Source organism: Drosophila ananassae, chromosome 2L (genome assembly GCF_017639315.1).
Source record: "Drosophila ananassae strain 14024-0371.13 chromosome 2L, ASM1763931v2, whole genome shotgun sequence".
NCBI classification, from domain to species: domain Eukaryota; kingdom Metazoa; phylum Arthropoda; class Insecta; order Diptera; family Drosophilidae; genus Drosophila; species Drosophila ananassae.
In genome coordinates, this window is record NC_057927.1 from 28,070,329 (window position 1) to 28,085,935 (window position 15,607).

The window sequence follows — 15,607 nt, forward strand, 5'->3', positions numbered from 1 at the left end:
CTATGTACAAATCCATTTATTTTGACTATAAATGCTGCATAACCAGCTTTTCAGAGGGCTTTACACCGTATTTGTAAACCTTGTTGAGGCTTTCAGGAAAATCGGGCAAAAGATTGTTGAAGTTTTCCACGTGATGTGTATGTTGCTCTGTCCAGATGCCATCGCCGGTGAAGTGAAACTCTGATTCGATAAGGTAGAGGATGAGCGTAAGAGTCTCGGTGTTGCTCAGCGCATGGATACCCGATAAAGGCAATTGGAGTTCCTCCAGCGCATCGGGTAATTGCAAGAGTAGCAGTTTTTCCTCAATGCGTTTTCTATTAAATGACAAATTGTTATTTCTACTCAACCAATAACTAGTTTTCATACTTACATGGGATAAAGAAGTAAGTGTATGTTCGTAAAGATCTCCTCCGTCATAAACTTTTTACTGCGTAAATATTCCAAACACTGCTTTACATGTAGCACAGGTATATGGCACCAATTTGGGTGACGGGAGAGTAGATTTCGCAGAACCTGTTCATCCTTGGACAGAACGTTGCTCAAGTAGACAACGATATCACGTCCCTTAGTACGATCTGACCCATCTCTGGCGAATCTGAAATGAGTACACTATTTTAAGTAATTTTTAATTTATTTAAATAAGTCGAATACGTACTTGGCAAACGCCTCGGAGCCGCAGGACAGGATGTGTAAGGAAGCACAGCGCACTTTCAGCTGATTAAGATAATCCAAACGCAGACGCGCCTTGTTTTGGTAGTGAACCAATCGCAGCACTCGCGGATTGGTGCCGAGTACCTGAAACTCCTCGATTTGCTGTAGATCTCGCAGACGTTCCAATACCGTGTCTGGGCCTAGGGTTAAAATTTCCAAGCAACGCAGAACAGAATCTTCACTGATCCCAAACGCATGCACGTGCTGTAGAGTCTGCTTCAAGCTATCGCAGGTTGACATCAGAATTTTGGGCCGACGAAAGCCAATGTCCCGGATATCCTGCGAATCAATGGTAGGTATTTCTCGGAGGATTCGGCGCACATTATCAGCATCCGCATGAAGCAAAAAACTGTTTTTCTTTAGGCGCTCTACAGAAAATTTCAACTCCTTTGTGAGCAGCTTCACAGTGTCCTGCAAGGAGCAAAAGCTCTTGTGACGAACGCGGGAATAAACCCGCCACAGCTTCTGCAGATCAGCATCGTCCATCTGCAGCCTTTCACGTAGATAGGTGTTTAGCAGGGATTGCCTCAGGCTTTTTAAGGTTAGACTCTCGTTATTTAAATCCTCCTCATTCACTGGCAGGCTTATATCTGTAAAGGAGTCAGCCAAAAGCTTCGCCACCTTGACATCGTAGGGTATGAAACCGTGGGCCTTTAGGATGTCTATGGGTTTGTTAACCACCGTGACGTACTTGGCCAGCGTCTGGATGGTTACATTTTGAAAGCCGCACTCCACCAGAACACTATGTCGATTGGACAACGTAGAGGCGCCATAGTAAATGATCATGGGTTTGGTTATGATGTCTTCTGCATTGTACTTCAATGATTTTAAGGCATCGTAGGAGTTGAGCAAATCCTTGCGTTTTAAAGTTTTTAGTTCAGGATGTTTTTCCAAGGCAGCAGACCATGCTCGATAGTTGCTACCTAATTAAGAATATGTTATTCTATGTACATATTTTATTTATAATATGAGAAAATAGCTCACCTATAGTTTTGGTCAAATAGCTAGCATTTAGGGGTTCTTCTGTCGGCATTTCCACGGGAGAGGGTTTAGGCAGCTTTGGTTTGGATGTTTCCTTGCCGGTAATCTTTTTGGACGATGCCAGGCCTCGCGCCAGTTGGCCCAAGCTACGGGCCACGATGTGGGCTTGATTCTGGCCGTTGCGCAGCATAGTTAGAGCATTTCAAAATATTTTTATTTACGTGAGACCAAGAATCTCAAAAGACATGTAACTGATAGTGAGAGAAATGGCAACTGTTGCTAGCCATCAGTGATGCCCATTCAGGTCAACAAAATACCAATTAAAAATTTTTGTTTATGTTACAATATAAAAAAATATAAAATTTAATTTTATTTTTTTTTAATATTTTGAATATAATTTTTTATTTAAGTCCAGAAAAATTATTTTTAAAACATGGCAGCACCGATAACAGCTGTAAGGCATGCCACTTCAACGCCTATACATTGAAACAGTTGGCAGCACCGTGCGGTTTCTCACACGTGCATTTTCTTAACAAGTTGTTACTTTATTTTCTTTGAATTTTCTACAAAAACAAGGCACTAAGAATGTCGCTTTTGCGTATCAGGTACTGGAATCACTAAACTATGTTAAATTCGTTTAATGAAACTATTGTTTATTTCAGGAAACCCAAGACCCGGAAGGGTAAAAAGGTTCTCTTGGCGAGGGAGCCACAGTTGATTGAATCCGCCCGCACTATGCTGTTTTTAGATGGTAGAAAGTGTGGAGGCAATGTTAAGCTGTGCATGAAGGATCTTCAGTCGCTAAAAAAACCATTGGTAAAGGTCCTTAATAGGAAGAACGATATTACTCCCTTTGACGACCCCTCTTCTCTGGAATTGTAAGTCCTTGCGGTTGTAAAGTAAAATTGACAATCTAAAAAAATTGTATTTTAAATCCTAGCTTAACAATGAAAAACGATGCCGCGCTGTTTTCATTTGGTTCCACATCCAAGAAGCGCCCCGACAACATAATTTTGGGCCGAATCTTTGAGAACGAGGTACTGGACATGTTCGAGTTGGGGATCAAGAGGTATCAGGCAATCTCAGAGTTCAAAAACGAAAAGATTGGAACTTGTGTAAAGCCTTGCTTGGTGTTCAATGGTCCCAAATGGGCCCAAACCGAGGAGCTTCGGCGCCTTCGCAACCTTTTTATCGACGCCTTCCAAAGGGAGAAGGTTGAGTCAATTCGTCTTCAGGGCATTGAGCACGTCATCAGTTTCACTGTCACCGACGACATGAACATCCTCATGCGCTCCTATAAGATATTGTTAAAGAAATCTGGCCAAAAGACGCCACGAATAGAGCTAGAGGAGATAGGACCCTCTGCTGATTTTGCTATTCGCCGCACCAAAATTGCTAGCGAAGATCTGTATAAGCAGGCCCGCAAACAACCGAAGCAACTTAAGGTTGTCAAAAAGAAGAACATCAGCACCGATGCCCTGGGCAACACGAAGGGCCGTGTCCATCTGGGCAAGCAACAAACTGGATCGATACAGACTCGTCGCGTGAAGGCACTCCGGAAAACACCCGAGGAGAAGAAAGAAAACCGCCAGCGCAAGAAAGTTGCTCTGAAAGCAGCCGCTGCCGAAGCCATCGCCGCATCGCAATGAAACTATTCACCTTTCTTTTTATAGTTAGCATTAGATATAATAAATTGGTCCAGATTAAAGTAGCGTTAAAAACTATGCGAGTTCTGGAGTCACTAATGTATGCCATCCACAATGTTTCGGATGCGCCGTGTCTTAGACTCGGCTAGTGCGTCCTCCAGGGTTTTGATCATGTACAACAGGCTGCTCACATCGGTTTGCACCAACATATCCTTTCGGTGCCGCCGCTCATCCTCGTGCATGGCAGCCAGCTCTTCTTCACTGCGTCCTGTAGCATCCACCTCGAGAAGCTCTCGGTTCTCGTTTTTTGGTTCGGTATGAAGATAAAGCTTCATTGTCACGGTGACATTGCATTGATCCAGCAGGCTCCGGGAAGCTGTGCGCACTTCGAGTCGCCAGTCAAGGTTAACTAACCTATAGGCACGAATGTTGGCCGACTTTATTGAGCCCTCCACAAAATTACGCTTGCTGGTCACGAACTGCTCCAGAACATCCAGCACTTCATCGTCGAGATCGGGGAATGTTTGGCGCAGAACAGTCTGCAGATTGACGGAACTGCTACTGACTCGAGTGGTGACGCTGATAAGAAGGGATATTAAAGCCTCCACAGCATGCTGCACAGGCTCCGGGTCCCCCGTGTCAGTGTACTTTATAGCCAGTGCCTCGTAGCGGTTCAGGTTAGGGCCATTTATCAGATAATCAAAGGCGGACTTACAGAGCTCAACGACATCACTAGCAGGCCTTTGGAGCAGGGCCAGGTGATTCCGTTGTTGTTGGCTCAGCCCAAGAGACGACATTTTAAGGCGCTTTGCAGTTCAAGTGAAAGTAACTAAAATATCTCAGTAGTAACGATGTTTACATTATTTATTTAATGACCTTACCTCCCATTGAAAAGAAGTGAGTCTTGCGGCTGAAAAAATAATGAAAAGGAAATAAACCATAATCATGTGTTGGCAAGAAACTGTTTGTCCTTACCACTTGGTTACCGCTTGGAGTTCTTCAATGTAAACTGACTTTAGGAACAAGCTAATTTTTTTTCAGGAAAACGTAAACATCATTTGGGGAAAACAAAAAAGTAAATATCTGCGGCTCCAAAGAAAGAGGGTGATGGTAAACGTTTCTTAAAACAGTGTTGTGCAGCACCAAATATATTCGAGACTGGATTTTCAATACTCCTAACGGAAAATTAATCTTTACAGCGCTATTATTTTAAATCCATTGTTTTAAGATCTATTTTTGTTATTTTACTTAAGAGATTATTGATAGTTAGGATTATTTAAAACTGCTTTATTTTTCATTCCCACATTTTTTTTGCGAAAGATTCATTAATAGATTTATTTTCAAATCTTAAAAAAATACAATAGAAGTCCGACAAACCATATCATTGAATTTACTCTAAAGAGCAATAAAAAATAATACATTTAATTTCATCTTATTTAAAATGAAAGCTCTAAAAAGCTCTGTTTCGAAGTGGCGCCTTGAACCAAGTTGGCACACCCTCGATGCGTGGGTCGCACAATAACAACAACCACACCGGAGATTCGCAAAGCAAATCGCTTCATTGGTCGTTGGGATTTGGCTGGCAGTGCTGCTCGTTTAATTGTTTAACCAATTTTTGTACAAACCAAATTTGCAAATATGCTGAAGCAAGTGACGAAACAATTGGCCCTGCAGGGAGTGCGCAACTTCTCGGTTAGCCAGCAGGTGAGAATGGAAGCCAGCAAATCTCGGCTAAAAATTAGCCAGTATACTGCAACTGTTTACGTAACATGCGAAAATTGCATCTCACAAAGAGGAGCATATGAGGAGGCAACCATCTAGCTTAGTACAGAATCACAGTTATTGACTCCAGGATTTCTCTTTAACTCTCCCGGCAGAACAACTATAAGGTCACCGTATGCGGCGCCTCCGGTGGTATTGGCCAGCCTCTGTCGCTGCTGCTGAAGCAGAATCCCCTGGTCACCGACCTGGCTCTGTACGATATTGTGCATACGCCCGGTGTGGCCGCCGATCTGTCGCACATCGACACCAAGAGCAAGACCGCCGGATTCATGGGAGCCGACCAGCTGGGCGATTCCCTGAAGGGTGAGTAAAGGGCAGCAAGTGAGGTTATGTTAGTCCAAGATGGAAAATTTTCAAAATACACTAGTCGGCATATATATTTTGACATAGCGATGCTTCATTTTCTTTTTCAATTATTTCTTTATTTAAAGGAAAACAATTATTGATTTAATTTCAAATAGATATTAGTAATGTTTTATTACCAAAATAACAGTTTTAGGTTTTTTATAAATGTATTTTGTATTTATTTTTTAATTTAAACTAAAATAAACTAAATTCGATAGGTGGCATAAGTATTTTGACATAGCTTTGTTTCACAATTAAATATAACAGAGTGCAACAGTGATTCTGAACCTTTATAGTGAAATAGTAGGAATTGTTTAACTGTTCGAGTATTACACAAAACCGTGTATAAAAAATTGTTTAACACCCTAAAAATCTTGATTTATTTTAACAAAACCAGTTTTCGGGACTTTTTTGCGCTTAAAAATTCCTAAACTCGTTTTTTTAAACCGATTTCAAAATTGCCGATGTTTTTCAATAGTTAAAGGTTGTAACTTTTGAAAAAAAAATATATCTTCGATTTTTTTAGGCAAAAAGGACAAAATTTTTACACCTGAAACTGACATTTTCGCCTTTTGATCGTGTTTTTCGGATTTTGACGCCAGTTTTTCGGTACAACTTACAAAATTTCTGTCATGAATGCCACATATCAATGTTGTCTCATTAATACTGAATAAAAAGAGACAAATTTCATTAAAAAACTATGAAAATTGTTGAAGTTATAACGGTTATTCCAAAAAAAGTCAATTCAACATTGCGAGCACTATAAGAATAAGAGCATATTCCTACTGTTTCTCCGGTGCGCTCGCAATGTTGAATTGACTTTTTTTGGAATAACCGTTATAACTTCAACAATTTTCATAGTTTTTTAATGAAATTTGTCTCTTTTTATTCAGTATTAATGAGACAACATTGATATGTGGCATTCATGACAGAAATTTTGTAAGTTGTACCGAAAAACTGGCGTCAAAATCCGAAAAACACGATCAAAAGGCGAAAATGTCAGTTTCAGGTGTAAAAATTTTGTCCTTTTTGCCTAAAAAAATCGAAGATATATTTTTTTTTCAAAAGTTACAACCTTTAACTATTGAAAAACATCGGCAATTTTGAAATCGGTTTAAAAAAACGAGTTTAGGAATTTTTAAGCGCAAAAAAGTCCCGAAAACTGGTTTTGTTAAAATAAATCAAGATTTTTAGGGTGTTAAACAATTTTTTATACACGGTTTTGTGTAATACTCGAACAGTTAAACAATTCCTACTATTTCACTATAAAGGTTCAGAATCACTGTTGCACTCTGTTATATTTAATTGTGAAACAAAGCTATGTCAAAATACTTATGCCACCTATCGAATTTAGTTTATTTTAGTTTAAATTAAAAAATAAATACAAAATACATTTATAAAAAACCTAAAACTGTTATTTTGGTAATAAAACATTACTAATATCTATTTGAAATTAAATCAATAATTGTTTTCCTTTAAATAAAGAAATAATTGAAAAAGAAAATGAAGCATCGCTATGTCAAAATATATATGCCGACTAGTGTATCTTCAGAAAGTGGGGGTGATGTTCCCGATAGGTTGGGAAGAGTCTAACAATTGAGGTTTTGAATGTGTATTAAAAGTAGTAACTTGCGAGTAAAAAATCTAAATATTAAGAACATTACATAAAATACAATGATATTTTTATAAAGAGAACAACAAGTATAAGTAAAACGACAGATAATATAATTAATGTGGCAATAAAATAAACACCTAACACTTTGTCTAAGCTTTGCATATTTGTCAATTTTATAATATTTATTTAAAAAGGTAATTTTAAGAATCATATTAAGTTAATATTTATTTTGTTTTTACTATTTAATTATGGATGTTTAAAATAAAAAGTTTTATTAAAAACTTTCATGTGATTTGCATTAAGCACATTTTATGCTCTGATAAGATAGCTCAAGAGACTAAGATAAAGACAGCCACTTTGAGTCCGTAGAAAGGTTATTGGTATTTTTGACGACGTAATCAGAGGCAGTGACTTATCAGCAGTAGCTAATAGCCACGGAGATTGAACCAATAAAAGATCAAAGCTCAAATCGATTATTTTCATATTTTTTGTGTGCATCGTTTTCAGGCTCCGATGTAGTCGTCATCCCTGCTGGTGTACCCCGCAAGCCCGGCATGACCCGCGATGACCTGTTCAATGTTAACGCCGGTATCATCAAGGACATCTCCAACTCCATTGCCAAGAACTGCCCCAAGGCCCTGGTGGCTATCATCACCAACCCGGTGAACACCTGCGTGCCCATCGCTGCCGAGATCCTCAAGAAGGTTGTACAAAAGTAAAACGAAAGAAGGTGGCGATTTCTAATTTTATCAAATTGCAGGCTGGTGTGTACGATCCCAAGCGTCTGTTCGGTGTCTCCACTCTGGATGTTGTGCGCGCCCGCGCCTTCATCGGCCATGCCTTGGGCGTGGATCCCCAGACTGTTCAGATCCCCGTTATTGGCGGACACTCCGGTGTCACCATTCTGCCTGTGCTGTCCCAGAGCCAGCCTCAGTTCAAGGGCAACCAGGATACCATCGAGAAGCTGACAGTGCGTATCCAGGAAGCCGGTACCGAGGTTGTGAAGGCCAAGGCCGGAGCTGGCTCCGCCACGCTTTCGATGGCTTACGCCGGCGCCCGTTTCGCCGGATCCCTGCTGAAGGGTCTTAACGGAGAGAAGAACGTGATCGAGTGCTCGTACGTTCAGTCAACCATTACTGAAGCTACCTTCTTCTCTACACCCTTGGTCCTGGGCAAGAACGGTCTGCAAGAGAACCTGGGTCTGCCTAAGCTCAACGATTACGAGAAGAAGCTGCTCGAGGCTGCCATCCCTGAGCTGAAGAAGAACATCCAGAAGGGCATTGACTTCGCCAATGCCTAAGCGGTTGAATCGACAATATCCTCACCCACCCATCCATAGACGAATTGCTTAAATCGTGTACTTCACTAGCGAATTGGCGCTATTCCTGTAGAAAATCTTCATAAGTCGGTGTGTCCAAAGATTAAAGAGATCTACGCTCTGTGTGAAAATAATTAAACCAGTTGATATCTGAAATAAATAAATTAAAAATCTGGACCACTCACGCTTTTTTTTATTTATATAACATTTTATTAAGATGTTTAGTCGTCTTTTTTTAGGCACTTTTTAAAGTAATTTTAAAGGTGTCCTTTTTGTTCAATTAGCTCAATTGTATTGTACTATGTACATAAATTGTACAATGTGCATACATGTATCCTATTTATCCATTATCCTTATTATGCTACAATTTTAAATCCACAAAATTTTAACTTTGTTATGATTTTATCTATGTTTCTTACGTTAAGAAGATACATTTAATAAAATTTAATCTTCAAACGTTATTGGTGTTGAAAAAGGACATAAAAAATATACTTACACTGAGAGTCATGATTTTACTCGCATCAAGGTTGTTCTCGATGGACCAAACTAATTTTAAGAACATTTTTGAAAGTGTAGGAAACTCTCTTCCACTATTCTCTCGCAGATATACACTGTGCTAACACGTACAGACCCATACTGACGCAATCAATTAAGCTTCGTTAAGATCAATTTAAACTTGCCCGCATGTCATGCCCGCCGTCTCCCTTTTCCACGTCCCTTACCAATCCCTCCCGTGACTCTGCCTCACCAGCCTCCATTTCGCGTACGCATTTGGAATTTCTTATTGGACTGGTCTATACAGAAAATATATGTCTGAGGCAAATGTATTTTTCACATATTAAGAAACATTCGTCAATTCACACCTTATGCTTAAAAAAGTTAAATGATGTTTAAGAAATAGCATGGAATTGGAATATTCAAAAACACTTGTTTGGTTGATCCATACTTATTTGATCATTTTAATATTTGAAATTTCCCGTGCGTTAGGCTCTTACTCTCCAGTAAGTAATATCCACTACGCAGGACTCCCTCATTGAGGTTCTGAAATTCAACGAAAATATTGATATTTCTGAGAGGCAATTTCCTCCGCTGCATCTCAGTTACCGGCAGACTTTAATTGTTTATTATGGAGTTAGGAAACGTCAAGTTTTCGGCTTAAATATGGCTGGTTTGGATTAAATATTCTTAGTTAGTGGGTATTTGCCTGCCTTTTTGGTAATTAGTATTTGGGAAAAAGTGATTCCTCTTCTAATAAAATATATACCGAACCCGAATCTACCGAATCAATATATATATTCATCCCCACTGATTCCATATTCATTTTCACTTGTTTCTCCAATTGAAATGCGTGGCACCAACTTGAATCGAGCCAATTGGATTACAGTTAGACAATTTGATTTGTTCATTAAAACGGAGGCGTCGAGATGCAGACCAGCTCGAATAATTCTAATCTATTTAGACGGAGTCGCTGGAGAGAAGGAGGGGAGTCGAAGCACGCCCACGACTTAATTATTGACGATCGAAAGGCAACGATAACAAGACCAAAACAATCAATTGATACAATTCCATTCATGAAATCAAATCGAACTGCAAGCAAAAATCACGGAGCGCGGGAGACAATTTGATAGACCAGGCCGGGTTTCTTTGGTCTTCGTCCCGCCAATTGGCAGAATGCTTTTAATGAAATAATGAGCAGGAATCAATTTTCCCGACGCCACACTTGCTATATGCGCTACAAATTAAATTGCTTGCCGGCCGGCGTTTTATATTAAAACAAATTGGAATCCATGGATTTACCAGCACATCCAGAAAACCCTCCTCCCCTCCTCCGAGTACGAGAGTGAATTTTTGTAATCGACCTTGTACAATTTTATATAATTACAAACAATTAAGTCCTCACACAGTTCCACGGCGCCAAAAACGATAAGTGGTGCCTCCAAACAATGGCAATGACAAGTGCAGCGGCGGTAATCATAATTAATTAAATATTACCCCACAAAGCGATTGGGAGATTTATAATTTTAAAATTTGAATTTTCTTAAAAATTCTTGGAAGAACTTGAACTTAAAAAAAAATTCAAATTTTCTTTAAGAAATCTAAACTAAATAGTATGCAAAAAACATTTAAATTGAAAATTGTAGTTTGGAATACTAATAAGGGTTCTCAAATGTTAAAGGTCTTAATAAACAATGTAATGTGGCTATAAAAATCACTTTAGGATTTGGTAAATTTTATTTTTCTTACTTATTTTTAACATACATATAACAATATAGCAAATTACATAATTTGCCAGTCAGGCCAACAAATTGGCCCGCGACAACGATCGTGCCGCTCAAGTTATCAGCCACAGTTGCAACAGTGCCACATTAAATGGCGCCTTCGCCTTAAATAAGTCACAATTGTCGGCAATTAATTTGAATTGCGCGCACTGTGTTGCGATTTTTCGTGAATCGACAGGCCCAAGACCCAAAGCCAATTACACGGGCCAAACCAAGCGGTTGACATCTTCAGCTATATGCTCCACATGCCCCACATTTCGTGTGCGATATGCGATAGCAATTGTCCAATGGTGATTGCCTTTAATTTATTGGCGTCCTCTCTCACTTTCCCTTTGATTGCATTAAGTATTTAGTGGCGATTTGTGTGTGGGGGCGTGGCGGGGAGTTAGGCCTTGATTCGAAAGGGTTACTGAACAATTATCTCGTTTTGGCGGAAGATTGTTTATCAAATGAAATTAAAGTGCCCACAAAGTATAATTCGATTGTTGTTACCCAGAACCTGGCACTTCAGGCTACCAGGATTCTTGGGCATTACAAATTTCTCTATAAAAATCAATCAAAACTTTAATGTATAACCGATTTATTGATGCTATTTCATTATGCTAGTCTCATGCTACAAAGTATGCTATACATTTTTGGAAACTACCAATTTGTACGAATACATTCTTTGTATCTTATTATGAGATACAAGAATGTGGATAAGAAAAATCCCTCCCAAATACTTGAGCTCTGCCCTTTGGGTACAGTCATGTCGAAAAAAATCTCATTTATGGAAATGATGGCAAAATCATAAAGGCAACAGAGAGTGGAAAGCAAAATGCATAAACCAATTTGAGTCGCCGTTTGTGATCGTCGCTGTTCGTCTGGGTCATATGTCAGATACTGCTCTCACATCCGTCCCCACGAATTTTCAGAAGTATGCACTCCATATCGTGTAAAGCGGGTACCAGAGGGGTAGAATAACCCGAACAAGAGTCGTAGGCACCGGCAAGTTGGACCCCAAAGTGCCATGGAGAATTAACGAACCGAAAATGAGGAAAAAACTATACATCTTCGTCAGCACAGCCATCGGAAAGCTAGAGGATGGGCCGGGTCCATTTTACGGCCGGGAACATTTACGGCTACGGCACTGGCTACGGGTCGACTTGCAGACTTTGTCTCGTGGGCAGTGGATTTCGAAATATGCACTTAAAAAAATATGTTGTTTCAGCAAAGTTAAGAAAGTATAATTTGGGTCTTCAAGGATAACGCGGTTTTGCAAAACAATTCCTAAAATACTCTGAGCGCTATTTTAACTGCAATTTTCTCGCAGTGCAATGATCATAAGTCGGGTTTTTCATTTTTCATCCTATATTTTTTGTTTCTGCTGAATACTGAGAGAGCGAGAACAAATAGCGACTGCAGAGGCAGAAGTGAAACTAAAATACAAAAACTATTTGTTATTTTATGCGGGATTTAAATTGATCTTAACGAAGCTTAATTGGACGCGTCGGTATGGGTGAGCTCCGCTCTGGACTCTGGCACGGCGGGCACATGTATGGTGTCCATATATGTTTGAATGGGAAAGTGTGGCAATGTGTGAGCCGAGCTTGAGCCCGCCATATTGGAATTTTGTTGTGCAAACTGATCACAATCGCCGATCCAAAGCAAGGCGAATGGAATGGGAGGTACATACATACATATACACTAGGGTGGGTCGATTGAAAAATCGCTTAGGCACATATGATTTTTGGATTCTAGGGATCAAAATAAGAAACTTTGCTCAAGAGACCATACCTCTAAAATGAATTCTGATGTCCCTCGTTTTAACGTGAAGGAAAAATCTTGTTTTGACCCATTTAGAGTGCCCCAATCGAGTCCAAATGTATGAACGACCCCCACTAACTTTGGAGGGTCGACCCACCCATGCCCCCCTTTGGTACCCCCCTGGGGCCACCAAGGGACGAAAAGGAGGAGAGGCGGTGGGCGGAGCAACAGGTTTTGAGTTACATTTTCATAGCATACTTTTAGGTGCAGTGATTTTGTGATATTTTTGTAAGGGAGAATCCCTCCTGTGGGATCCTAGGGGGGTACCACAAGCATTGGTGGGTCGACCCTCCAAAGTTAGTGGGGGTCGTTCATACATTTGGACTCGATTGGGGCACTCTAAATGGGTCAAAACAAGATTTTTCCTTCACGTTAAAACGAGGGACATCAGAATTCATTTTAGAGGTATGGTCTCTTGAGCAAAGTTTCTTATTTTGATCCCTGGAATCCAAAAATCATATGTGCCTAAGCGATTTTTTTTACCCCCTACAAATCGAACCGCCCTAATATACACATAGCTATATGTGTATATAGTCTATCTGTGAGAACGTTTGTGGAAATGCATAACAAAACGTCGTGACTGTCTCCACTCATATCGTAATACAATGTGATAATGCCAGGCCGCTGTCACCGAGGATGAGAGAATGTTGCTGATGTTACCGAGCCATATTGCCGCTGAGGATGGCCTGTCATCTCGGTGGGACAAGTGTGGACGCGGCGACGTGGCGATGGGCTTGAGTATCTGTCTGCGCTCAGTCGTATCTGTCTGCTGGTTTGTCCGTCTGTCTCTGAGTGTGTGTTTCTTAATGGTTATGGAAAAAATATGAAAAAATATTCAGTAAAAGCTTAGGCGCGCATGTTGCTTTCCAGCGTCGACTGTACCAAGTAGTTCCTATCGCAGATATTTCCAAACAAGCACAGTCCAACTGCAAAAATCCAGAAATAATCAGATTATACTAAAACTTAGAGTTCTCATTATGTAGTTTACCAGAAGTAGAATTTTGTTTACAATTTTAACGTACATATCATAGGTATTAGAAACCCCAATCCAATATCCTTTTCCCTTTAATTAGGTTTATATTAAAAATCGTAGGACCTTTCTAATTACGCCTCTTAAAGGTTCAAGGATCAATTTGATTTGACTTTTGATCTTGCCTGAGATGTTATCAAAGTCATTTGGCTTTCTTAAGGCTATACGGGAGGAGGATAAAACTTCCCTCCTCAGTGACTGCATCCTGGTACCATCCTCTAACTCATGCCCTCATAATTGGTGAATTGGCTAATGCAAAATATTGTCTGATTATTCACACGCAACAAGAGGTCCGCACCCCAAAGACTTTGTACCTTCCAGTAACATCCCTCCCATTCTGGGTCGCGACCCAGTACCCTCAGTATGGGGTGTATTTATTTGTTTTCATCTTTCGGCACAGATCGCGTGCCCCGCGACCATTCCTCAGACCTCGATTCCGGCGATTCTCGATTCCGTCTGCCCGCATTTTTGAACCTGCAAAGCCAAAAAGTATCGAATTGTCCGATGTGTCTGTGTGAAAGATTTTTTGTAGTTTTCATGAGGAATTTGATGGGTTTCCTTCCTCTTTACCTCCCTTTAATCGATGGGAAAATAGTTGATCCTACTTGAGTTCCTGGGAAGCTAATGCTTTTAAAGCAAGATCAATGCGGGTTTAATGGTGGATTCCTGAAGTTCCTTAGAATGCGGTACTTGTACTTTAAATCCTTTTTATTTAAGCTTGTTTATCGAAGAATATAATAAAGTAGTTGCTTTATCTCTTTAGTAGTTCTTAAAAATATGTTTAGTAAATAATCGATCTTTACTACCAACCTATTAAATTAAAAATACGTATATAAAATTATGCACTTAAAAATATCTTGTATTTAGGGGCATTTTTCACACTACGATCTTACGATCCCCAAATCTTAATAATTGTATATTTTCCCACTTTCACCCCCCTTGACTGTCGCCCGCATCCTTCCCCTCCCACTTTAAATATCCCGTGAAATCTCCGAGTCCACCCAAATGAGCCATAACTTAGCCCAGGTCTAAGTGCGGTGATCGAAGTACCAGCATTTGGCCAAAAGGTCACACGCAACTCCTGTGAGTCCTTTTAGAGGGTGGCACGCGTTAAGGGAAGTACAAACCGTCAGAAGTGGAAGGAAAAGGTCGCAAGCGTGCCAACCGATTGCTGATCCTTCAGAGGCCCTGTAGTTTAAGGGTTGTCCAATTGGAACCCCGATCTTGAGCCATCCCTCGAAATTCCTGTGCATTCAGGGGAACAGCGATTGTACACTAAGGGGAAATTCGTTGTGAGTCAGAAATTAATTGCTTGACCAACATGTGTGAAAATGAAGGTGGATTGTTAGGGATGTCCAAACGAAAATACTTTGTCATAAGGGTCAGCTTAGCGCTTTCAAGTGACAAATATCTCCACTATTCAGAGATGTTGGAGCCATTGGGATGAGGGGGAAGTTGCCACCCTCAGATTTTATTAAGCTTAATTCTATTTCATAATCGGTAATCATATGATATGAATTATTATTCCAATCGTGAAGAACCAGCTTGTATAAATTGTCAACAAGTTAAACTCGATTTAAGGATTACTTATTCTGCAACTTCATGTAGAAAACGAAAGAAGAGAAGGACATGCTTTAGGAGTATTGCTAAGATTTCAAAACTTAATCCCAGTCCAAAAAGCCCGAAAGTGAAAAACTTGACCAAAAACTACTATTCTGGCGTCACATCAATATTTCTATACAGTGGTTTTATAAGTTGGAAAACTGTTCAAGAATGTTCAGAAAAGAGGACTTTCCATTCTAAAAATTTTATTCTAAATGGTAAATTTAGAATTATTTCAAATTCAGTTAAAAATGTAATTGGAATTTTTCTTATTCTAACAGGATATGCTTTTAATATAAGTTGTTCATGGTAATACCAATTATAATTTGTGGAATCGGAAATTGGTTAGTACTTTAATGTGATATTATAAGATTGTGATTACTACCACCTGCTCTTTTTTTATTATTAGTTTAGATTCTAAATCGTATGTCATAGGAAGCTCTCGAAATCCATCAATCTGAAGGAGTAAGTCTTCTATTATCTCTTATTGGA

At 39.7% G+C, this 15,607-nt stretch overlaps 4 protein-coding genes across 4 annotated transcripts; 2 read left to right on the forward strand and 2 right to left on the reverse strand.

Annotated features, from left to right (window-relative positions):
- Position 1: 1 nt before the first annotated feature.
- On the reverse strand, positions 2 to 1,992 carry LOC6505801 (transcription termination factor 5, mitochondrial). The gene is made up of 4 exons (XM_001964364.4): positions 1,696 to 1,992; positions 656 to 1,634; positions 371 to 595; positions 2 to 314 (listed from the first exon to the last, which is right to left on the reverse strand). The coding sequence occupies exons 1-4, from the start codon at positions 1,880 to 1,882 to the stop codon at positions 26 to 28; spliced, it is 1,680 nt and encodes a 559-aa protein (XP_001964400.1). The 5' UTR covers positions 1,883 to 1,992; the 3' UTR covers positions 2 to 25.
- A 164-nt stretch (positions 1,993 to 2,156) lies between these two features.
- Positions 2,157 to 3,416, forward strand: LOC6505716 (ribosome production factor 2 homolog). The gene is made up of 3 exons (XM_001964363.4): positions 2,157 to 2,297; positions 2,355 to 2,570; positions 2,633 to 3,416. Exons 1-3 carry the CDS (start codon positions 2,278 to 2,280, stop codon positions 3,339 to 3,341), a joined length of 945 nt encoding a protein of 314 aa, XP_001964399.3. The 5' UTR covers positions 2,157 to 2,277; the 3' UTR covers positions 3,342 to 3,416.
- LOC6505800 lies at positions 3,353 to 4,473 on the reverse strand. The gene is made up of 3 exons (XM_001964362.4): positions 4,314 to 4,473; positions 4,220 to 4,248; positions 3,353 to 4,167 (listed from the first exon to the last, which is right to left on the reverse strand). The coding sequence occupies exon 3, from the start codon at positions 4,133 to 4,135 to the stop codon at positions 3,434 to 3,436; it is 702 nt and encodes a 233-aa protein (XP_001964398.1). The 5' UTR covers positions 4,136 to 4,167; positions 4,220 to 4,248; positions 4,314 to 4,473; the 3' UTR covers positions 3,353 to 3,433.
- Positions 4,474 to 4,852: 379 nt separating this feature from the next.
- On the forward strand, positions 4,853 to 8,575 carry LOC6505717 (malate dehydrogenase, mitochondrial). Its single transcript, XM_001964361.4, has 4 exons — positions 4,853 to 5,042; positions 5,216 to 5,423; positions 7,588 to 7,784; positions 7,841 to 8,575. The coding sequence occupies exons 1-4, from the start codon at positions 4,977 to 4,979 to the stop codon at positions 8,378 to 8,380; spliced, it is 1,011 nt and encodes a 336-aa protein (XP_001964397.1). The 5' UTR covers positions 4,853 to 4,976; the 3' UTR covers positions 8,381 to 8,575.
- The last annotated feature ends 7,032 nt before the right edge of the window (positions 8,576 to 15,607 follow it).